This window comes from Sparus aurata, chromosome 4 (assembly GCF_900880675.1).
Source record: "Sparus aurata chromosome 4, fSpaAur1.1, whole genome shotgun sequence".
NCBI lineage: Eukaryota > Metazoa > Chordata > Actinopteri > Spariformes > Sparidae > Sparus > Sparus aurata.
Genome location: NC_044190.1, coordinates 22,111,592 through 22,134,479, shown reverse-complemented (window position 1 = coordinate 22,134,479; position 22,888 = coordinate 22,111,592). Strand labels below are relative to the sequence as shown.

Sequence of the window (22,888 nt, the reverse complement as noted above, 5' to 3'; positions counted from 1 at the left end):
TGTAGTTTTCTTTCAAAGGTGTTTTCACTACATCCGTACATTCTCTGAGAGTAGCTCTATAAGAGGAGCTCAGTGGTAGATCAGTGGCTGGTTTCCTGGAACCAAACAGTGCATATGACAGCGATTCATTAAAGCTGGTTGTTCACACTACAGCTTGAGACCAGAGCACAGCTGCTGGTTTCTCATGGTGTGGATCCAATCCATTGCAGAGTGTCATGTCACTTCGTCTTTTCTGGCAACCGAAATCAATCACACCCGGGAGCAGGTCCAGCAGCAGCAGCAGGGGCTGAGGGCGAAGCAGGATGCCCAACTGGACGAGGAGCCAACTCAGCAGTAGGAGCAGACAAGAAGAAGAGATTGATGCGCGTTAATGTACTGTAAAGTAAAACACACATGCACTTACACACAGAGGTTGTTTTGAGGAAACAGTTCAGGAAGATGGTACATTGGTGAACGCTGAATGGAGAAATGACAAAAGCACCAACCTTACAACAAAGTAGACAATTCGTAATATAACGTAATGTAAATAAATGAATGAGATGAACGAGATCCCCGTCGCACACATATATTGCTGCAGTAAAGACTGTAAAGACACAAATGACAGAGATGCAGTCTAAAGAGAGATTAAACATATCAAAGAAAACACAAAACCAGAATAGTGCCACAGCCTGAATATCTGTGTTATAAAAAATATTGGTTGATTTACTTTAGAATATTGTCTTTTCCAATATAAATAATGAGCATTTATTTATTTTGTGTCTTTATTGCATCACGTGAACGCACACATCAAAACAACCATTTAATATTGTTGCATAGTTATAAACAAACATAATTTTAAATAAATAGACCTGAAAGATAAATAAACTTAAGAGATGTAACCTACATTTTCAGGACAAAATGGAGGTAAAAATAAACATCTCTTGCATATTCACTGCCTTTTGTATTTAAGTGATTTTTTTTTAGGTTTGACATGTCATGTATTAGTTCATTAATTAAATATTTGCCAAGCTTTGTGGCTGCAGTGTTACGACAGCACAGAAGCACATCCTACTTGTGCTGTTGAGATTTTACATTACTCATTCCGGTACAGCAGGGGGCGATTTACTTCTTCTCTGCCTTTTAAGGGAGACGAAGAAGAAGAGAGGTTTCTTCCGCCTGTATCCTGTGACGTAACTTCCTTTCTGTCCGTGCTAACCTCGAATTGAACACGCGTTCGCCTGTCTAGCAAGTGAGTTTCCTTTTATACCATCATAGATATGTTAAACACAGGCGTGAGCGAGTATATTATCACAAGAAATGAGTGAACTTCAAACCCTGCTAGCTGAGAAACCTTAAAAAGCGGCGTTTTAGCCATATTAATACATTTTTGTACCGCTGTGTCGGCGGTGGCTAAGCAAGCTAGCTAATGATAGCGGTGCTGTTGAACGCGCCACCACATGGGTGTAATAAATGTAGCTGTAGTTAATGCGTCAGATTTTACATACATTTTCCGACTGAATTTAACTTTTATTAACTAATGGGAATTGATGTAGAATATTTTAACATGGAGCCCCCTCACTACAAGTCAAAAGATGCTCAAGATTTGGTTCAGGAAAATGCTAGTTACTGCCAGAAAATAAGCACCGACGTAAAACTGTAATGCCAACCAAGAAATGTGTCAACATTAAAATATTTGCAAATGTATAGTTATGTGCTAAATCTTTAATACTAGCTGCAGCTTTGAGGTAAAGGGATAACGTTAAGTTAAAACCAACCTGAAAGTTAAAGGTGTTCGGCTGCATCACTGTTATGATTTGTTGAAATTGCTAAATTTAAGGTAACTTTCACTTGAATTAGTTTAGTTTAAAGTTTAGTTCATCCAAGTGTAAAACTTTATGTAATTTTTAATGTATGTTAACTGAATCATAAATCTTGAGCTAAAACTGACTCACGTAAGACTAGAGGAAAAACTGTCAAAGTAAGAAGTGTTGGCAGCTGGTATCAGCTAATGCTTTTTGCCAAGTGATGCTGGTAAGCAGGCTCCTTAAGGACACAGTTTAAGCCTAGTGACATGCCAGATTGATTGAATAAATGTCTGCGTATTTTAAAAAGTGTTTTTAGAACCAAAGAAATGTATTATGTTTTGCTTAACCTTATTCATAAAATAGATTAAATGCTGGCCAAGCCTGTACATGTCTCCTATTTGCTGACGCCCATCTACACAGTTTGAACCTTCCCGCTACTTTTTTATTATTCAGGATGCGTTACGTTGCTGCTTACCTGCTCGCTGCCCTCGGTGGCAATGAGAACCCTGAGGCCAAGGACATCAAGAAGATCCTGGAAAGTGTTGGTATTGAGGCCGATGACACACGCCTGGGCAAGGTACAGAGCAGTCTGCTCCTTTGTTGTAATGCTGTTATGGCAGTAGTGATTGTCTTTGGGATCTTCACAAATATATCTCTTAACAGGTCATTTCTGAGCTTGGCGGCAAGAACGTGAATGAAGTGATTGCTTCAGGTGAGTTTACCAATGTGCCACTTGTATTTTGATAACAATTTTATGATTTTGTTGACATTGGTATGTCTGTTAAATGAAGCCGCAACATGTAGGATTTTAAAAATGAAATTCCTGAGTTTGTTAGCTTAATTCAGACTAACACAGAGGAAAGTGATATATTTGGCCTGAATTTGTTTCAGGAGTTGAGTTATTGTGACGAGCAGTGAATTCTGTGAAAATCATAAGAATTGGAGAACATGCAAAAAAATAATCTGAAAATAATCTATTAATTGACTGCTGCAGCATTTGACAAAAGTAAAGTTTAAAAAAAATCGCAGTGAAGCACAATTATTTTGGCCCATCAATGAATTAAGCCATCAAGTGTTATTTTCAAAACGTGATCCTGTTACTCAACAAATACAAAATGACACATATAGGGTCGGAAGTCTTTTTTTTTTTTTTTATAATATCCTATCTGTGGAGGTAATATAGTTTCTACCCCGCACAAAGTGGACAGAATTGTATTACAACCTTTGACTCTTATTGGTACGTTGGTGCTTTTTTGCACTTACCACAAACTTCAATTACAGTAATAGTCATGGAGGCTAAATTCTCTGCAGTCAGAGGTAATCATTGTTTATCTCACTTAGGTTAAACATCATAATGGATTAAAAAGGTTCCTGCTATGTGGCCTTGAAAAGACTGCATTAAAACTATGTCAGTGTTACTTTACAACTAAATTGCCAGATTATATGCAACGATAACAAGATGGTGTTTCTGACCTCTATCTTGTTTCTGGCTGCTCTGTGTTGATGTTATCACTTGTGCTTTATGTGTGCCAACTTGTGTCTCCTCAGGTTACGGTAAGCTGGCCAGCATGCCAGCAGGCGGTGCTGTAGCGGTTGCCAGCTCTGCGGCTGCTGGCTCAGGCGGAGCCGCAGCCCCTGCTGCAGGTGAGCATTACAGCTTAGCACCTTGTTTGTCAGCATCAATGACACCTGGCACACGGTGCCTTTGCCTTCACTTTGTATGTTAATATGATTACATGTTGCCAAATCAGTTTAGTCATCAGCAATTAGTTTTTCACGGAATTAAAAGTAACAAATATACATAATTTGAACCTGTGAGACTGTACCTGGTGGGTAAAAGTCATGTAATCGTTCAAGTTTGATCATTTTTGGTCAGATTTGTTATAATTTGCATATTTGTTTGTATTTACATAATTATAGGTAGTGACCTTGCGATAGACATAAGTAGTGGACTGGAATGTGTATGATTGCATGATGACATTGTATGCATAGATTTGAAAAATGTTGTAGTGATTATTGCAGAAGTTAATATCAAATGATTCTTTTGCAGCTGAGGAGAAGAAGGAAGAGAAGAAAGAAGAGTCTGAAGAGTCCGATGACGACATGGGATTCGGCCTGTTCGACTAAACTTCAAACAATGAATAAAGTTTTTAAAAAACTCAAAGCCATGTACCCGTTTTTTTCAGTGCAGAACACATGTATGTATTCAATTTAGTAGGATAAGATGGAATGGGCGCTTCCTCCACTGGGGTTAGATATTGAAGGGGCCACTTGTATCCAAGGATTGTTAGACAGGACAGTTTATGGCGCGCAGGTGGTCGAGTGGTTAGAGCGCATGCCATAGACGCAGCCGACCCCGGTTCGATTCCGGCCGGAGGTCCTTTGCTGCATGTCACATCCCCCTCTCTCTCCCACATTTCCTAACTGTCTACTGCTTAATAAAGGTGTCTATGCCAAAAAAATCTTAAAAAAAAAAAAAAAAAAAAAAAAGACAGGACAGTTTTTAGAAGAAAATACATGAGGGGAGGGAGAGGGAGAGGGAGGGAGGGAGAGAGAGAGAGAGAGAACCATATTAAAAGAGGCTTAATATGTGGGACAAAACTGGTCTGTTCTTGGTGCTTTAACACCTTCCAGCAGTAATTGTAGTGTAGTAGGACACCAGAGCAGCTACCTGTCTACTCATGGATGATGTAATTGAGTCCAGTGACCAGCAGATAGCGCTGTTGAATCCTGCACCATAAATGGGAGTGAACTATGCACCGTTTAAAACATTCTGAATTATACATGAGGATAAGTGATCCCTGCACCAGACTGTGGCCATGCTATAACCTGCATTATTTACTGCTACAGTAGCAAAAAACCGACAGGTGCAGGTGACCCGCTGGCATAACACAAGTTCATCTTGTGAGAACTGTCACCAGAGATGCAGTATGCAAACTCACTGTAAACTCAGAACACACATAGTTTGTGAAAAGATATTAAGTGTGGTTCACTTTTAAAACCAAGGGGCAAAATCATTTGGCAAGTGATAAAGACAAATGGATGGCAATAAAGCCAGTGTTAAGCCCTGCCAGTCCCCAGGGAAAAGCCAGCTTTATACGCACTATTTCCATTTACAGTTGTGGAAGGAGTACTTTTATGTTTGACTTATGTATCAACACCACAGTTTAAAAAAAATACTCACTAGTTAAAGTGCTGCATTCAAATGTTGATGTACTAAAGTGGCAAGTAGCATCAAAATGTACTTAAAAGTACCAAAAGTAATTATGTCAAATTGCCCATTTCAGAATGATATATATATATCACTTGACAATATTAAAGCTTGTACAGATGTGGCTAATGTTGAATTGTCCTCAGTTTTGAGGCTAAGAGTGTTTTAATCAGTGAAAAATAACTCTGAGGTGAAATTGATGAAGAGCAAAGACAAACCTTCACTCAGTAAGTTTTAATCAGGTCAACTGATGTCACCAAATGTTTGTCAGGTCACAACAGACTCTTGATTTGAGTGAGGAGGAAACTTGTCAAAGAACTCAGCTGTCATAACAACACCAGACCTTTGACCAAATTAAAAACTTTATTTTCTTTCTTTGTGCCTCTTCACTGTAACAGATGATTATAATTTATGACACTGTTACAAAACAATTTCGACACCAATAGAGGGTGACTGAAGTGTATGATTAACAGCTGTCCGTACGTACAGCTGCCATTACCCTGTGAGGAAATGCTCTAATCCAAAAATCCAAGATAAGCTTTTTTTGTTTTGGGAACAGCACTTGTGCCTCTCACGAGGTGCTTTCTAATAGATACACTTGTATACTTTCTAACTCACTTTGTATCCCACCATTGACACTTAACCCACTCTTGGTCAGATCTGATCTGTAGAACTGTTTGGTCAATGGTGACCTCTGGGTATCGATAAAACAAGCTTCAACTATTTACTTTTATCATGGTAACTGATGCAGCATGTCTGAGTAAGCCAATTAGTCATGTCCTGATTTGTGACAATAAGACTGTCATGCAATACCCAACTTTTTAAGTTTTGCAATGCCACTGGATGGAGCTGAGTCATATCATGTGTTCAAAGCTGAGTCTTCAGATTATGCCCCTATGTGAGTGTTTTGTTTATTATTTGTGTACTTATTTATTGTTGAATGTCTGAGGAGAGAATGTGTTATATTCTGTACAGAATGTTGTCTTCTGCTCTGGTACTTGGTCCTTTTCTCACGCTCTAACGCTCCTAATCCTAAATATCCTGCCGAAAAAGGGGAGTCAGTTAACTCATTCACAGTCGTGGGATAGGGGCACCGCAGTATTCTTTCTAGATATTACAGTTACATACAGGGGTTGGAAGGGTTATTCTAAAAATATATTCCGATTTAGTTACTTATTACCTGTCAAAAAATGTAGTCGGTTACGTAATCCAAGTATCACAGTTATGAAGTAATGTAACTTGATTACTTTCTGTTACTTCTGGATTATTTTGGCACCGACACTTCTTTGACGCATTAGAAAATTAAATGCATCATAAATGAGTTCGTCCCTTCCCTGTTTGGTGTCGTAACACAAAATCATGTTTAAGATACATACATTAATACACATTATTTACACAATAAACAGAGTTTCTTGTCTTTTGCCATGCTGGTGGCCAGGCGACAAGTTTTAGTTAAACGGAATGATTGCAATCCTCCAACATTTGCCTAATGGATCAGAGATATATTCTACTTTGCAACCTCTCCTTAGTCAGATTGATGTTTTAGGCTCTGATAAGTTAATTTCCGAGTAAACTCTTCTCAGCTCCCCCCTCATGCTTGTTTCAGTACATGTCAGTGCCCTTTATAATGGCTTTCACTGCTTTAGACCCCTGAAAAAGTTATTAGTTCAGACATGTTCATGCAATCATTCCTTTATTTATTAAAAAAAATACAATTAAATGCTAAATCCATCTTTTACACATCATGTCTAAATGCTACAGTCAAGGTGTATTACCAGCAAAACCTAATCAGAAGTAAAAAATAGTCATTGTGCTCAAAAGGCTTCTTTCAGTGTTGTATAGGATTATTATTTTTTGTAAACAGCAGGACAAGTTGGGCCTTATTTAACTGCTTTACATATAGCCTAGTGATAGTGAAATCAATCATTTACTAGTCTATGTCATTCATTAATCAGATGTTCTCATAAAAACAATGTAAATGTCAGCAAGAAGCTCTCAAACAAATCAAGTTGAGTCAAAGGTTCATGATTTTCCTCTGAAATGAAGAGAATGTAAGTAATGGCACTTTATACATTATGTAGATGTATAAAGTGCCATAAAGACGAAAGTAAAAGTATTGAGTATTTTCCGTACTAGAGAGGGAGGAAAAAAACATGGAAAAACCCGACGAGCATAAAAACACGATGGTGCAGCCTCCATGCCCCGCCCTCTTACTGTCAGTGACGTCACGGCCCGTACCATCTTCTTATTAGTAGGGGTTCAGGCCGAGACAGCTCACAGTTGATCCTCTCGTTAGCGGACAGTGAAGGTTACCTGCTTCAACAGTGCTTGAACGGCAACCTCTCAACTGTCTTCCAACAACCCAGGACGGGATTAATCACTTTGATCACTCATCCTATCATCGATCACAACAAATCTAATTTTTAATCACCTCGAAACTTCTGCTTGCCAGTTTATCCTAAACACGTTTAGCTTTGCTAGCTAGATATACCTGTTTTGCTAACGGTGCGAGCCACTCCGACAGCTTTCCGACCTCCTGACAAGAAGACCCACCGCGCCTGGTAAGAATATTTATCCAAGTCTTCCTTTCATCGTATATATTCGCTACGTTATTGTTTTAAGATGTTAGGCAGGGTAAATGTATGGTAACGTTAGCACTGGTGCGGTTGTTTATCTGGTTGCCGCCGCCGTTAGTGTGGCCTTGACGCAGTTAGCTTTTCAGCCTCGAGCTGACTTCAGTGCCAGGTGTGCACCACAACAACAATGGAGCTGGTAAACTAAACAGTGCTGTAATTTGGTAACTTACCTGTGGTATGTTGTCGCAACTTTAAAGCTGCTCTATGTAATTTTTGGGGAAGACGTTTTAATCAGAAGTGAAAGATCTTCATTGACAGTGACAATTTGACCTTTTTTTTTTTTGTTTTCTATGCCTGGACAAAAAACTAATTAGACGAACTAAACTCGTTTGTTGTCTTGATTGAGTAAGCTGAATACACCAACTGACCTTAAAGAACAAATGAGTAATTAATTAATCTAATTAATTTCATACCGCTTTACTTTATTTAGATGTTGGACAGTGCCACTTGTTTGGGCACCATATTAACCACTAAGAACAGCTCGTTTATTCAATTGTGAACAAAGTAAATATTTCATAAGTTTGCATTGTTTCCTCGTCATGGTAATTATTAAAAATTCTGAGTTTGATTATCTCTCAAATTATGTAGTAACCCTTTTTAAGATCACTCTAATTTGTACTTCCATGCAATGTTTGACGTAACTGTTACATTATGAAAAGTTGCAATTATTTTCTGGCAACTCTGCGCTTTGACTTTCCTGATATGATTTGGCTGTACTTCATAAAATGTAATCGGCCTAAACCCGCTGGTTTTCGGGTAAACAATCAAGTCTGGTGCAATATACTGTGCCGTGTGGGGGTTCATCGATTTGATATGTTCATTTCAGTAAATAATTTGTTGAGACTTATTGTATATATGACACTCGTGTGAGATGTACAATTTTGAGTCATGTTTGTGTGTTTAGTAAAACGTTTGTTTGCGGTGTTTCAGAACCATGAGTTCCCAAGTGAGACAGAACTTCCACCAGGACTGCGAGGCTGCAATCAACAGGCAGATCAACCTGGAGCTGTATGCCTCCTACGTCTACCTGTCTATGGTGAGAGTTTAATAGGTGTACGGAGAAAAGCAGCTGAGTAGAAAAAAGTGTAAAACCCAGGGTTGAACTGCGGATGATGATGATGATGATGATGATGATGATAATAATACAGGTAGTACATGTCAGCATAAGGGGAACAGTTACGCTGATGCCGGTTATTATCGAGAAGTCATTCTAATTCCTTTTAACTAGACTGGTGTGGTTCTGTAACTTCTGTGCTGAGTGGGCTGCTATAGTGTGTATTGTCATGTGCCCACCAAGTGTGGCCACTGTGCTGACAACCTTCCAGATGGATGGATGGGAAAAGACAGGTGGGATGTTTGGATAAACATGGAGTCAAAGCATAAAAGTCACCACCAGCACCACCCCCATTATTATTTAAAAATTAACTTGTGAAACACGTGAGTGAGTTTTCCGGTGTACGTTTGGTATCTCATGTTTGAACTGAGGGAAAATGAATGTTGTCTGTTCAAGTTGTCATAAGTCAAAGGTTGAAGTTCCCTTTGAGATTATGTACAAATACGAGGGCAGAGAGTGCATCTGCTGCCTTTAAAAAAATTCTTTACCTATCCCACACAAAGCTTTGTGTGTGTGTTTAATTGTTAAACATACTTTCTGCTTCGTTTCAGAACTGATGTACCAGGTTTCTGTCAAATAAATCTTAAAGTCATGTTTTAGTTGGGGTGTTATAGAAAGTTTTATATGTAATTTTCTTGCCTCTTATGGGCTCAAATGTTTTTAATGGGTAACAAATAAAACCTTATTAATGGTACCACAGAGTTCTTAGCAGTTAAGTTTTTCTTTTATCACTAAATTTGAGAAATTTAAACTCTGCATGCATGTCTAGTTTTAGCTTTGTGGAATAATCTTGGCAGCTAGGTAGTTGTGCGGTATGTTTTGGACACATTTGAGAACTTTTTTGCTTCACTTGAAGGAAATGGCTGTTTGTAATAACACCTACATTCCCCTCTCTTCTCCGCACAGGCATACTACTTCGACCGGGATGACCAGGCATTGAACAACTTTGCCAAGTTCTTCCGTAATCAGTCACATGAGGAGCGGGAGCATGCCGAGAAGCTAATGAAAATGCAGAACCAGAGGGGGGGAAGGATTTTCCTACAAGATGTCAGGGTATGAGCTCTTATTTGATCTGATACATACTTCAGTTGTGTATGTGTGTGTTTAACATAAGCACTGGGTGTGAGATGTCTTGTCCTGGGCTATCATACAGCCCATGACGGGAGGGCAACCTAAGGACAAAAAGATAGAGAGGGCGTAAGTGTACTATGCTGCTTATCTTATACTGACACACAAACTCAACCCTTTTAACGTCTGAGTTAAACGTTAAACTGCGAACCCGATCTCAAATACACAGGGGGCCTTCTGTCCGGGGTGGGGTCATCGTCCTCATTTGAGTGTCTCACTGTTTTTCTGCCCTGCTCTGTGTTGCAGAAGCCAGAGAGGGATGAGTGGGGCAGTGGTATCGAGGCCCTGGAATGTGCCCTGCAGCTTGAGAAAAGCGTGAATCAGTCCCTGCTGGACTTGCACAAGCTCTGCTCTGATCACAATGACCCACATGTAAGTATTAAATGAGGGCTTGACAGTTCTGCAGCAAAGCAAACTTTTTTTTTTTCCCTTCTGTATCACATTTCAGTTTTTGGAGAAAATCAATCCCAAATTCTCAAAATACGTATGAAGATATTTAAGAAGTACACAAGCTAATCCAGATAGCTTGTTAGAGAGTTAAAAAAAATACTTAGAACTGAGCAGGAGCATAGTACACGTACAAACTGGTTGTACAACTGCAATTGAGAGGGAAGAGATTTGTTCAGTGCAAATTCTGCAGGTTAACAGTTTCATTTTGAGCAAGATGTGAAAACATCTGTCCAACTTTGATCTGGCATTCACACAGTACAGCTGTTGTGTTTCAAGCAAACTCTGTTTAGTGCTATGTACCCGATTGCTGACTTTATTTTTTGTTTTTACCATTAATCTGTTCATGTCATATTTTGAAACCTGTTGGATTATACAGAGCTGTAACTCGCTGAACAGCTGCAAAACAACATTAGCGTAAGAATAGAATTCTCAAGAAGGTGTCAGTTCAGCTCATGCGTGATGTTACAGAGAACTGAAACTGACAAAAATAACAAAAAATAAATGAATAAATGTCTCAATCAAAAAAAAAAATTGCATATCCCTCTTTTAAATTGCTTCTGTATTTATTGACCTTTGTATTAATTCCCCTGTTTATTTCATTTGTTTTACCATTTAATTTATTCAGTATTTACATGTGTAGTCCTCTAATGTGATTGAACTCTCTCTTTGTTCAGATGTGCGATTTCATCGAGACACACTTCCTGGACGAGCAGGTCAAATCCATCAAAGAACTGGCAGACTGGGTGACCAACCTGCGCCGCATGGGTGCACCTCAGAATGGCATGGCAGAGTACCTGTTTGACAAACACACCCTGGGAAAAGACAGCAGCTAAATTCCCTCCAGATCACATTCACAAACGCTTTCTATGTATGTATATTTGTATCTCGCTTTCCACAACATGAAGCCATCTGCATGATACCGGCTAGTCATTTAAACCTCTTACATTATTCATGTCGTTATTGCCGTCCGTCTACATTACACTTACTTCTATAACCCCCTGTTTCCAGAGCTTTGGGCAACTACATTCAAAGCGCCCACTGTTGTATCTTGCATTTATCTCTGCTGTCTCTGCCTGCATCATTACTATGTATTTGCTGTGTTTTATGCCAAGACCTGTCTAAGCAAATAAAACGAACCCTCTGGATTCTGATAAGTCTCATTTTTCATTTGGTTATAGAAAAGGGGGGCAGCAAAACTCCCCAGTTAACAAAAAAAGGAAATTATGGTAATGGTTATCTGTTTCACTTCCAGTACCAGACAAAAACAGAACTAGGTTGCCAAATGTCAGCCATGAGTCATGCCTCAGTAATCACTAATAACTTTTATAAAAGCTCCATTGTCGGGTCTGTCTTTATGTCTACGCAAATCGAAAGTTTTTAAAATATGTGGTTGTTGTACTTCAACAAATTTCTGTTAGTTCCAAACACTAGTAATCAGGACAATAATCACATGTTTATCTGAACGTGAAGAACGTAACTACTGTTTTCCTCAGAGCCGGTGGTTTCTAGAAAATATACACCAAAATGAGCAGCTTGATGTGAAACTAATTATGATCATCTGTGTCTCGAGGCATTAGCAAATTGCCACTGGTCTCTTGGGTGTCTGAGTATTGCTGTTTTGATCTCCTCCTGAAGTGTACCATCTAAAGCAGGGAGGGCCAAACCTGAAACTTAACGGTGGACAACTATTGTGTCAGAATCATGTTATACTGAGAGGCAACTGAGAGCAAATACTCTTGGTGATCAATTTTCTAGGTTTGATCATAATAGTTTTTTCTCCTGGGTCTATGATTGAAGAAATATATGGAAAGATGTTGTCCAAGGATAGTCCTTTAAAGTTTCTTCACTTGGCTCGCAGGGCCTCGGTGAATTGACAGACTTCTTACACAAAGTCTCTCTGCCTCTCGTGCTCAGATTAGTAAGGGGCCTACATATCAAAAGAGCATTTTTTCCTCACACAAAATAAAACAGCATATTAGAGACTTACTAGTATTAATATGGTTGTTTTTTTTTACTTGAAACATGTGGGCCAAATCAAACCTTACAGTAGCTGGTTGGTCCCACTTTGGGCAGCCCTGGTTTAGAGATCTTATGAAAAGTGAAGTTATCAGAGGATTTCCTACCAAGAAACTTCTGAGTTTTCACAGGAAGCATGAATGAAATATTGGAGGGAAGACCTGCGTCACCATGAGTTCCTCTCCTGTTGTAATCACAGACATTTCTGTCTGGGATTATTATTGGCGCCTATGGTTGATTCTAGTGTAACTCCCTCTAGTGGTGACCTTATAACCACCATTAGCAATTAAAAATGTCTGTGTTTTGACATGGCTTTAAATGATGTAATACATAATTATCAATCACTTGCAATAAATGGAAAAACAGTACAAGTTTTTATGTGTACAGTGTGCAGTGCATGCCAAAGAAATGTACCTCAACATTGAATGAATGTCATCTGTATTACAGGTGGATGATTTGGAGTTCCAGTCATAAATGGACCGCTCAGTGTGCTTTACAACACTTGTCAGATTCACCTATTCACACACACGTTCATACACTGATGGCAGAGGCTGCCATTCAAGTTGCCAACTGCTCATCAGGAGCAATTTGGGGTTCAGTATTTTGCTCAAGGACACTTCGACATGCAGCTAGGGGGAGCCGGGATTCAAACCACCCACCTTCCGCTTACTAGATGACCTGCTCTTCCACCTGCCCACACTAGTCAAGTGTAAAACTAAACAATATTTCCTGTTTGGATTTTGCATAAAAAAATTTAAGTGATTGACATTTTATATCTGTGTTGGATGTTGAAAAGCGTGCCGTCCAATATGGAAACTTGACTAGATATGTTAAGAATGCATTATTGAAAACATAGCTTTTTAATTTTGGAGTCCTCATCGGCAAAGTGAAATTAAAGCTGCAGTTTTCGATCATGTAATTGTTCAATATATCAGTCATATCATGGTTTTAACAAAAACCTACAAATTCTGTATTAAAATTACATCAAACACAATAGTACCATTTTATATTGAACTGCATTCTGAACACTCAAAATGTATTATTACAAAATTATGTTATGAAAAATTCAAACTGAGCCTAATTCAACTATGAACTACGGACTCGTGCAGATGGACATTCATTATTCTTTACATTTCATGGAAAAAGTAAAAGCAAATACCGCTTTTTAATTTATTCCCAACAAAATAGCTAAGTCAAAAACAGCACTGAAACCAAACTTTGAGGCACCTTTCTGAAATGAGAAGATCAAAACACAAGAGCAATAGAGACCTACAGTACAATATGTTATAGAGATTTGCCAAACTGAAGATGGAATATACTCCATAAATGTGAATTAACAGCTCCCACAATCCATGGTGGTCAGACTGAGACGTTCATGCTTCCTCCAGCTCCACCAGCACGCCGTCACAATCTTTAGGATGGAGAAACATCACTGGTTTCCCATGAGCGCCTATCCGGGGCTCTGCAGACAGAGTTCTGATGTTCTTCGCTTTCAGGTCGACTATTGCAGCGTTTATGTCGTCCACCTGCAACCAAGAGCAAAACTGTTAATCATTAATCTGATAAACACTGTGTCACACTGATAATCTCCAAATGCTTAGTCAAGCAACTGACTTTAAATGTCAACACACGTCACACTGAGCTGTGTCCAAGGACATTCTCCAATAGCAGAAGCAGAACAAATATTTGAATCTTTTACTAAAAAGGTAAATGCTGGTTTCCAGACTGGTTTCCGCAACTGTAAAATAGGACCATTCTTACTGCTGACATCTTGACTCATCAAATATGGGTGTAGCTAATGAATGAATAATAGAAACGTTACACTGACGTGTGTCGGTGCCATCAGGGCTTTAGTGTTGGCCTCATTCACAGGAGACGTTACGTCATAAGGTAATTTAAAAAACACCTTACACACACCTTAGTGACGAGTGCTCTGGATCAAAAACTCGTGACTTTTAGTCACGAGTTCACACAGGAAAATCACAGCTTTGAGTAATAAAATAAATCATGGCTGATTCACAGCTCACTGGACAGAGCCATCAGTGATGTTACATCTGTGCTTTTCACAGCATATGAAAAAAGCCTGTCGTGCATGTAATTGCCCACATTCAGGGAACACAGCCTACATTCTTATCAGTAACACATGGCCTATTCTGGGATTAGATATAACAAAAGTGACAACGTTTTATTCATATCTGAGAGTTTAAGTGGATTTATACTGACTGAATGTGACATGCAATCACTGGCTCACCTCAATACAAATGTGGTGCATCCCTCCAGACTTGTTCTTCTGTAAGAAACCAGCGATCGGGCTCTTCTCGCCCAGAGGATGGAGCAGCTCCAGCTTGGTGTTGCCGAGCTCCACAAACACCGTGTAGACGCCGTGCTCGGGCAGGGGCACCTTGTCGCTCACCGTGGCCCCCAGCACGTCCCGATACAGAGCCGTGGCCTTCTCCATGTCAGGTACGGCGATGGCAATGTGGTTCAGACGCCCAAGCTTCCACACAGATCCAGGGACGCCCTGGTGGAGGGGTGCTGTGGTTGAATGTGCTCTCATGAGTGTGAGACGGGAACATCTGGAAAGACCTGCCACTGGATAAAAAAGGTCAAAAATACAGTTGGAGCTTAAACTGTTGTTTTTACATGCAATATTGTTTTGCTCATTTTCCTTCAAGAACCTTCAAGGTTGGAAAAATCACCTTGTTCCTCACTGTCTGACAGTATCACATGTGGTATAATATAACACTTCAGCTTTATGATGTTTACAGAGTGAAATTAAGCCATGCTCTAGATGTGTTGTGCTTTATTTCACACACATTGCCCGAAATTCAGCCCATACCTACCTATGAAACTTTGAAACTACCACTAGTTTTCAAAATAAAGGTCTGAAAGTTTGAACCATGTTTGGCTGCACAGCCTGAGTTTCACTACTGATAAACATACATTAAGTTCAAACACTGATAAGACACTTCATTAGGGAAAAGGTCACAAATATCTTCAAAATGTCTGTTTTAGGGTCTCTGAGAAGAAAACATCTGCTCATTGGTAAGTATAAGAATGTACTGTGATCGGACTGAATTGAATTAAAACACATTCAGTAATACTTTCTTTGCATGCCTTGAGATAAAATACATAAAGTCCCTTTTTGACACAAACACGTAAAGTAGCATGTAAGTTACCCGAAAGCTGCAAGTACACAGAGCGGTTTTGTAACGTTAACATGGGTTTAACTTCGACAGTATCTTAGTGTAACGAAGCTTGTTCGACAGTAAAATCGAGGTCGAACAAACTGATATTTGCTAATACAGAACGAACACAGCACATAGGAGCATGTGTCTGGTAGCTTTATAATTATTGACACAAACCAACCTGCAACCTTCAGCACGGCGGACGCCATGTTTGTATCTCGGAACCAAAACACAGCAGCGGAAGAGTTTCTCGGAGAGCCTGTTTATCTGCGACACACACACGGTCACACATGTGGGGGCAACGATGGCAAGCGACGATGTGTTGAGCGTGCTGGAGGAGTGTGTAAAGACAATAAATGCCAACACAGCACAGCCAGAAAACTTTCTGAGGCAAGTGTTTGCTGTCTGCTTATATGCTTGTGTTGTGAAGAAGTTGTTGAAAGTCGTCGTGCGTCGTGGACGCATGTTTAAAGAGAAGCGGCGCCGCTAGCTAACCGCTAGCTAAAGCTAACTGCATGAACGTCTAGCGTTAGCCCCGTTAACTGTTAGCTAGCTGTCACAGTCAACCTCGTAAAAACTTTATAAGGGGTTGTCAGTATTTGTTGCCTATTTGTGCAGTCGCTCTGTTGTTGTAACAATTTATTCTTATGCTAACGAGGCTAGCTACATGTCCTAAAACGGAAGACTTGTGAATAAATGATAGTCGTACAAGTCATCGCATGTATTCTTCAAAAACAACCACTGAAAACTCAACTAGCATCCAGTTTACCATAACGTTACAGTATTAATATAGTTGTTTATTGATAAGTGAAGAAAACAAGTAATCAGTACAATGCCATGCTGCACGCAATAAGGATGATGTGGCTAATAGCAAAAAAAATGAATGGTTGATAATCTTTAGTTAAAACAAATGCTTTATAAATCTTCATAGAAATTGGGAATGTTTATAAACACAAGTTGCACCTTCAAATAATGTTTAGAGGTGAAGTACACTGTATTTATTAACAGTTACAAAACATTCCAAACATCAGTAGCAACTTGACAATAACCTACAATTGGTTTAAAGTGGTTTATAAAGCATTTAACCTTTTTCACAACTGAAATAACTATTAACTAAAGTTTAATCAACAACTATTTACAATTTATTAATGATGGCTATTAAATGTTTCCATTATGTGACTGTGTGAATCCTAAATGTTGTTGTTTTATTTCACAAGTGTGTTTATTTTACTTATGTTAGTGGAAATGGAACATCTTTAATATGCTATTACACATGACAGGAAAACTCTAAAATTGTTTAACTGTTTGTAAAAAGCCACCTTAAAACACCAAAATGTCAAAATTAAAAAGACACCATACTCCATAATAACTAACTCTGTAATTCCAGTACCTAATGGTTGCAGTAATTCAGTCTAATGGTAGTTCTATCACAGATGAATACATTACATTATGTTGTGTTGAGACAATATTATATGTTTTGCCTGAGAGTATGCTAGTGATTGAATTACCAGATAAATGACCAAATCATAGCCAATTTACCATGCCAATATCTAACATGTCCTCTTGTGTAAATTATGGAAAAGCTGTACCAACCCTCGCTTTGAAGACCCAATTTCATAGATGTCTTTTGTACAAATGCAAAAAAAAGAAGCACTCATTTGCTTTTTATAATGCACCACAGTTGATACTAATTGTGTTTCTCCCTTTTCAGCCTTCAGGATGGAGTGGCAGCAGACTTCACTTCCCTCACAAAGACCCTGTATGACCTCCAGAAAGCTCAGGAGCCTGCAGATTATAAAAGCAGCCCGTTGGCTTTGCTGGTGGTGGATAACTTTGATGAAGAGCAGATCTGGCAGGAACTGGAGCTGCAGAACAATTCTCTACTGAAACACTTTAAAAATGTCACTGACGAGGCTTTGTCAGATGGGACATTAACATTGTTGGCAGAGGAGGAGGAAGAGAATAGTGATGAGGAAGAAGTAGAGACTGATGATGAAAATATTGATGATGAAGAAGAGGAGGAGGAAACACCCAGACAGTCCAGCAAAATGGCTGCTGGGGCTGATGATCTCACAGATGAGGACTCTGATTTAGATTTTGATGTGGACGCTCTGGAGAAGCGAGAGAAAGAGAAGAAGGGCATTGGAAGAAAAGGCTCCAAGACAAAAGTGGTCCCCTCTGAGGTTGACGATAAGTTCTTCAAACTGTCAGAAATGGAGTCATTTCTTGATGATATGGACAAACGAGAGGGAAAAGAGGACGGGGATGAAGATGACTTGGACTATTTCCAGGACCTGCCCTCTGATGATGATGACGATCTCGACCTAGAGGAAATACTTTCTACCAAAAAGCAAAAAAAAAACATGGTATGTATTTTATCACCTACTCTAACTCTTATTGTTTGTTGACGGTTCAGAATACAGGAAATACATTTATTATTGTTTATATTTACAGGCAAAGAGCTCAAGGAATCTCAAGTACAAGGACTTCTTTGATGCTGTGGATTGTGAACCTGCTAAAGCAGATGACCAGTCAGATGGCGATGATGAAAGCCAGGGGGAAGGTGAAGAAGAATTTGATGACGAGGAAGATGATTATGATGGTGAAGAGGAGGGTGATGATGAGTAAGTGTGATTAAAATTACGTAATGCGTGGGAGAAACACATTTGGTTGAGTATGGATCCATTCCAGCATGTTTTTGTTTACTGTTTGCCAGGGATGAAGATGGAAGTCAGTCCAAATCATCACATAAGAAAGTCACCTTTAACCTCTCTGGGGATGAGGACAGCGAGGGAGAAGACATGGAGGACATTTTTGGAGGGAAAAGTACAAGTACAGCAAAGCCTGAGGCAAAGTCATCATTTGAGAAACGGCAAGAAAAGGTAACCAGGGTTAAAGTGTTAGTTTGATAGTCTGTGTGACCTAAATGTGGTGGAGCAGTCATAATTAGTGGGTGAGTTTTACACAAGCTGCAGACCATCTTATTGTTTTTAGTTTTTTATACAAAAAGCCCTTTTTCTGTTTTTCTCAACACGTCAGTGGTTAGTTTTGTTACATGAAATGCTTCAATCAGGGAATAAGTAATAGATAAATTCGAAGAAAATGGATGCGAATCTGAGCAGACACTTGATGCCAAATTTATTGACTTTTTGTGATACTTTACTAAAGACAGATTTCTTTTGAACAATGTGGTATTTTGCCCAGTCCACGTTCTCTTAAAACATCACTTTTACTGGCCTTCTAGCCACACGCAAACTGGGTTTTTAGATAGCTAAAAACAGTTATTTTGGAAAACCCAAAGAGTGACGATGCTGAGAAACTCTGCTTTCAGGGTTGGCATCTGGTGAGCCATTAGAGGGCAGGACACACATGTCACTCTCTCTTTCAGTGTGTTTAAACCCCTTTGCTCGTGCAGCCTTTACGTTAATCTGATGGCATTTAATCCAGATTGGTAGCGTGTGGAAAGTAATATGGAAATGTTGCTAGATCTGACATAGTAAGGTTGCTGTCATTACTTTTTTCTAAAAGGGACCAAAGAGCTTATTCAGACATGAGACCGACATGTTAGATAATGTGGCCATCCGATTAAAATAATTGGCACTTCTGGACTTCCTGAATTGTGTTTAATTTCTTACTAGTACCTGAAGCAACACACCAACACACCCCCTTGTGTTGTATTAGTGCAATGCCGATTTCTGTGTATATGCACGCTAATGGTGATTATGGTTGTTTTAATCTACAGATGTCACAGAAGATTGAGGAGCTGGAGAAAACAGCTCTGGGAGAGAAGCCCTGGCAGTTAGCCGGAGAGGTGACGGCACAGAGTCGTCCTGAGAACAGCATGCTGGAGGAAGATGTGGAGTTTGAACAGACATCTAGGATGGGTGAGTGACTCTGGTGTTTGATGATTATAATGGCAAGAATTTCTTTCTGTGTGCTGTTTTAAAGACATTATCTTTGCTCGTTCAGCCCCTGTTGTCACAGAGGAAACCACACTACAACTTGAAGACATTATAAAACAGAGAATCAAAGACCAGGTATGTCACAATAACTTGTTTTATGGTATCTGAAGAAATAAGTTGTTGCTTTTGTGTTCCCTGATTATAACCTTGTGTTGCTGTTAGGCGTTTGATGATGTAGTCCGTAAGGAGAAACCCAAAGAGGAGGTGTTTGAGTACAAGAAGAGGCTAACGTTGGACCATGAGAAGAGTAAGCAGAGTCTTGCAGAAATCTATGAGCAAGAATACCTCAAACAAAACCAGGTTAGACTTATTTTTTGTTCTCATCACTACTCCATAACACATAAACCTGTGCTGCATCCAATAATTGTATTTTTTCTTATTTCAGACAAAGACAGAGAAGGAGAACCCAGCCCATGTAGAGATTCAAAAACTTATGGACACACTCTTCCTGAAGCTGGATGCTCTCTCCAACTTCCACTTCACACCTAAACCTGTAAGTTTTGCCTGAGAGCACTGACCTTTTTACCAGATACGCAAAAAATGTTTAGATGTAATTGTTTTGAAAGATGTAGAAGTCTGTGTGTGTGTCAGAAATCGCTTGTTTGGCAAAAACATATTTTCATCTGCATTTCTTATGCATTTAAAGGTGTTAAGCATAATAAATAAATATAAAATGTGTGATCTTTAAAGTGCAATTGCATACAGAAATTTAGATTAAGTTGAAGATTTAAGTGATAATTTGAACAAAGACTTGAGAAAATGATGTACTGCTAGGGGGTAGTAGGTGTTGATGTTGCCTTTTGTCCACAGCCTGTTCCTGAGGTCAAAGTGGTTTCTAACCTGCCATCTATTACAATGGAGGAAGTAGCCCCAGTCAGCGTCAGTGATGCTACGCTGCTCGCACCAGAAGAAGTCAAGGTTTGTTGTCAATCCATTTTTTAAACATTCATTTAGATCTTGTTATATTTAGTACCACAGCATGTCTAATAATACTCTCCTCTAACTAAAGGAAAAGAACAAAGCAGGAGATATTCTGGGTGATACTGAGAAGACGTCAACAGACAAGAAACGTGACAGACGCCACAAGAAGACTGTGAAGCGACTGAAGATCAAGGAGAAAGAAAAGAGACAGAAACTTAAAGAGGCCAGTTCAACTGGGGAGAACAAGAAACTATCAAAGGCTGAAGTCACTGAAAACATAAAGAAACTCACAAAAGGAGGCAAAGCCACAATGCTTAAGGTGAGTGTTTTCTCTCATGTTCTTTCTTACATTGCACAGACCAGTATGCCATTCAGTACCTGTGTTTGTCCCAGAGTTGGAAGTCTGTATTAGCCTGTCAGAACGTTTGGAGTAAGTACTGCCACTTAATGTTTCTACATGAGAACACTGAGAGCCATAAGAACCATTTTGCTGAATAATAAATACAGAACTAGTACTTGCATTGATGTATTATAGGTACTTTTAATCAAGTAAAGGGTAAGAGTCCTTCTTCATCCCCTGACCAAATCAACAAAATGGTAAGACGAATAGTTGGAGCAGACAATTCAACCAGCAGGTGCAGACCTGCCAACCTGTACGCATTTTGCGTAGCAAGTACACAATTTGACATCTAAATACGCTGGTACGACTCCCCCCTCTAAACTACGCAAAAAGCTGCGGACATGTGAGTTCTGTGGCAAATGTGCACGTGCGGTACTCATGTCTGACAACACGATGCAGCAGCGTGGTGAAGCAGTTTCAGCCAATCATTGTAGAAAAGTGGAGAATAACGAGTCTACTAACATCCCCGTCCCCCTCCTCCCTGCCTCCTCCTGCCCTCTGCTTCCCTCTCCGTCCTTTGTTCCCCACGCGCTGCAGTTGGCGCTTAAAAAGGTAAACTGTGTGTGTGTGTGTGTCAGCGGACCTGCCAGCTTTTGGTAAATGTGAACCGTTATGCGTAACGTTACTTTCACTGTGGAAACATTCGAGCCAAAGTCTAAGTGAAAAAAAAGAAGAAAAAAAAGATTTGCGAGGTGTTTTTTCTTAGCAAATCTATCGATCATGTTCCCCCACTGACCCCAGTGCATCCTCAAAGAAGAGGCAGAGGTGCATCTGTGTGTGTGTGTATTTAGTCATCTGATGCAAAAATTGTAGTTAAAAGGGCATCAGGGTCAAGGTCAACAAAATTATTTGTTTTTAAATAATATAGTTACCTTGGTTCGTTAACAGCATTTTCATGTTTTGAAAGTGTTTCTGTGTTCCATTGAAAGGCTGTCATGATAAGGACATAGTATTTTTTGGTTTTCTGTTGAGTGCAAAATGTCTATATTTTCTTTATTAAAAGTATTGTAATCAAAAATATAGGTTTTATTGTTTTTTTATAACCGATTTCCAGCCAGTGAATGGGGAAATTACTGTGTGCAAAGCAATGGAGTTGCAAAAGTTTGCGAAAAAAAAGCTGCACAACACAAGTGGTACTCAAAATATTTTGACAAGGTTGGCAGGTCTGCAGGTGCATATTGCAATCACAAACTGTTCGTTTTAAGTTGTCGAACTGATTGCTCAGTCTGTACTCTACCTTTTAATGCCAACACATACTTAACATAAATTCTTAGATACCATTGTGTATGTTCCTGAAGAGACTCGACTAACGTGGCGTTCCTCTTTTTCAGGACGAAGGGAAGGACAAGGCTCTGCGGTCCTCTCAAGCCTTCTTCTCTCAGCTGCAGGACCAGGTCAAAAGCCAGATCAAAGGTGCAAAGGATCAGTCTTCAAAGAAGAAACACAAAGAGGTTTCTGTCAGCAAACTCAAGTTATAATGACTGTGATGTTTTTTTGTGGAAGATCAACTTTTTATTGTACAGATTTTTTTTATGAGAAAGCTCCAATATATTAAAATCTGAAAGTCCTCGTTAAGTGTTTCCATTTTCATTAAAATATAAATCAAGAGCCCAGATGTGTTTCTGTTCGTGCTTGTTTGGCAATGGGCAGAGTATTTTCAACTGTTATAATAAATGTTCATTCACAATAAAATATCAGAGCACTTTATTTTGTGTTAAGATGGAATGTAATGTGCCTGTCTGAAGACCCCAAAGTTCAAAACCCAGGTGGTATCTTTTTTTTTTCCATAAATAAATCATGAAGAAAATATACCCATCCATTTCAAACAAAATACAAGTTACTCATACATACATTTGTTCTTTTGTCTGTGGGCACACAGTTTGGAAAAAATATAAAGATTAGCTCATCAGAAATACCTCAGGTGATATTTAGTTTTAGATGCTGTAATCTGGTGAAATAATGATTTCAGACACTCAGAGATTCAATAATTTGCCACATCCCAAATGGTAAAAGGTATGAAACCAACACAATGCAGCAAAACTCCAGCAACATTTAAAGTCTTCCCTGCCTCATTTTAT

The 22,888-nt window shown here is 39.2% G+C and overlaps 4 protein-coding genes across 5 annotated transcripts; 3 read left to right on the top strand and 1 right to left on the bottom strand.

Annotated features, from left to right (window-relative positions):
- Positions 1-1,161: 1,161 nt before the first annotated feature.
- Positions 1,162-3,948, top strand: LOC115579752 (60S acidic ribosomal protein P2-like). Its single transcript, XM_030413403.1, has 5 exons — positions 1,162-1,228; positions 2,238-2,361; positions 2,448-2,496; positions 3,333-3,428; positions 3,835-3,948. The coding sequence occupies exons 2-5, from the start codon at positions 2,239-2,241 to the stop codon at positions 3,909-3,911; spliced, it is 345 nt and encodes a 114-aa protein (XP_030269263.1). The 5' UTR covers positions 1,162-1,228; position 2,238; the 3' UTR covers positions 3,912-3,948.
- A 3,273-nt stretch (positions 3,949-7,221) lies between these two features.
- On the top strand, positions 7,222-11,474 carry fth1a (ferritin, heavy polypeptide 1a). Its single transcript, XM_030415359.1, has 5 exons — positions 7,222-7,556; positions 8,562-8,667; positions 9,652-9,798; positions 10,120-10,245; positions 10,998-11,474. The coding sequence occupies exons 2-5, from the start codon at positions 8,566-8,568 to the stop codon at positions 11,154-11,156; spliced, it is 534 nt and encodes a 177-aa protein (XP_030271219.1). The 5' UTR covers positions 7,222-7,556; positions 8,562-8,565; the 3' UTR covers positions 11,157-11,474.
- Positions 11,475-12,694: 1,220 nt separating this feature from the next.
- mcee (methylmalonyl CoA epimerase) lies at positions 12,695-15,862 on the bottom strand. 2 transcript variants are annotated; one of them, XM_030415357.1, is made up of 3 exons: positions 15,519-15,576; positions 14,591-14,931; positions 12,695-13,865 (listed from the first exon to the last, which is right to left on the bottom strand). In XM_030415357.1, exons 1-3 carry the CDS (start codon positions 15,559-15,561, stop codon positions 13,713-13,715), a joined length of 537 nt encoding a protein of 178 aa, XP_030271217.1. In that variant the 5' UTR covers positions 15,562-15,576; the 3' UTR covers positions 12,695-13,712. The 2 variants fall into 2 exon arrangements, with proteins under 2 accessions (XP_030271217.1, XP_030271218.1); XM_030415358.1 differs by lacking the exon at positions 15,519-15,576 and adding an exon at positions 15,709-15,862 and having other exon boundaries at positions 13,181-13,865.
- mphosph10 (M-phase phosphoprotein 10 (U3 small nucleolar ribonucleoprotein)) lies at positions 15,779-22,517 on the top strand. The gene is made up of 11 exons (XM_030415354.1): positions 15,779-15,917; positions 17,239-17,893; positions 17,982-18,151; positions 18,244-18,409; positions 19,270-19,411; positions 19,497-19,564; positions 19,652-19,789; positions 19,875-19,982; positions 20,300-20,407; positions 20,499-20,729; positions 22,142-22,517. The coding sequence occupies exons 1-11, from the start codon at positions 15,832-15,834 to the stop codon at positions 22,286-22,288; spliced, it is 2,019 nt and encodes a 672-aa protein (XP_030271214.1). The 5' UTR covers positions 15,779-15,831; the 3' UTR covers positions 22,289-22,517.
- Positions 22,518-22,888: the final 371 nt, after the last annotated feature.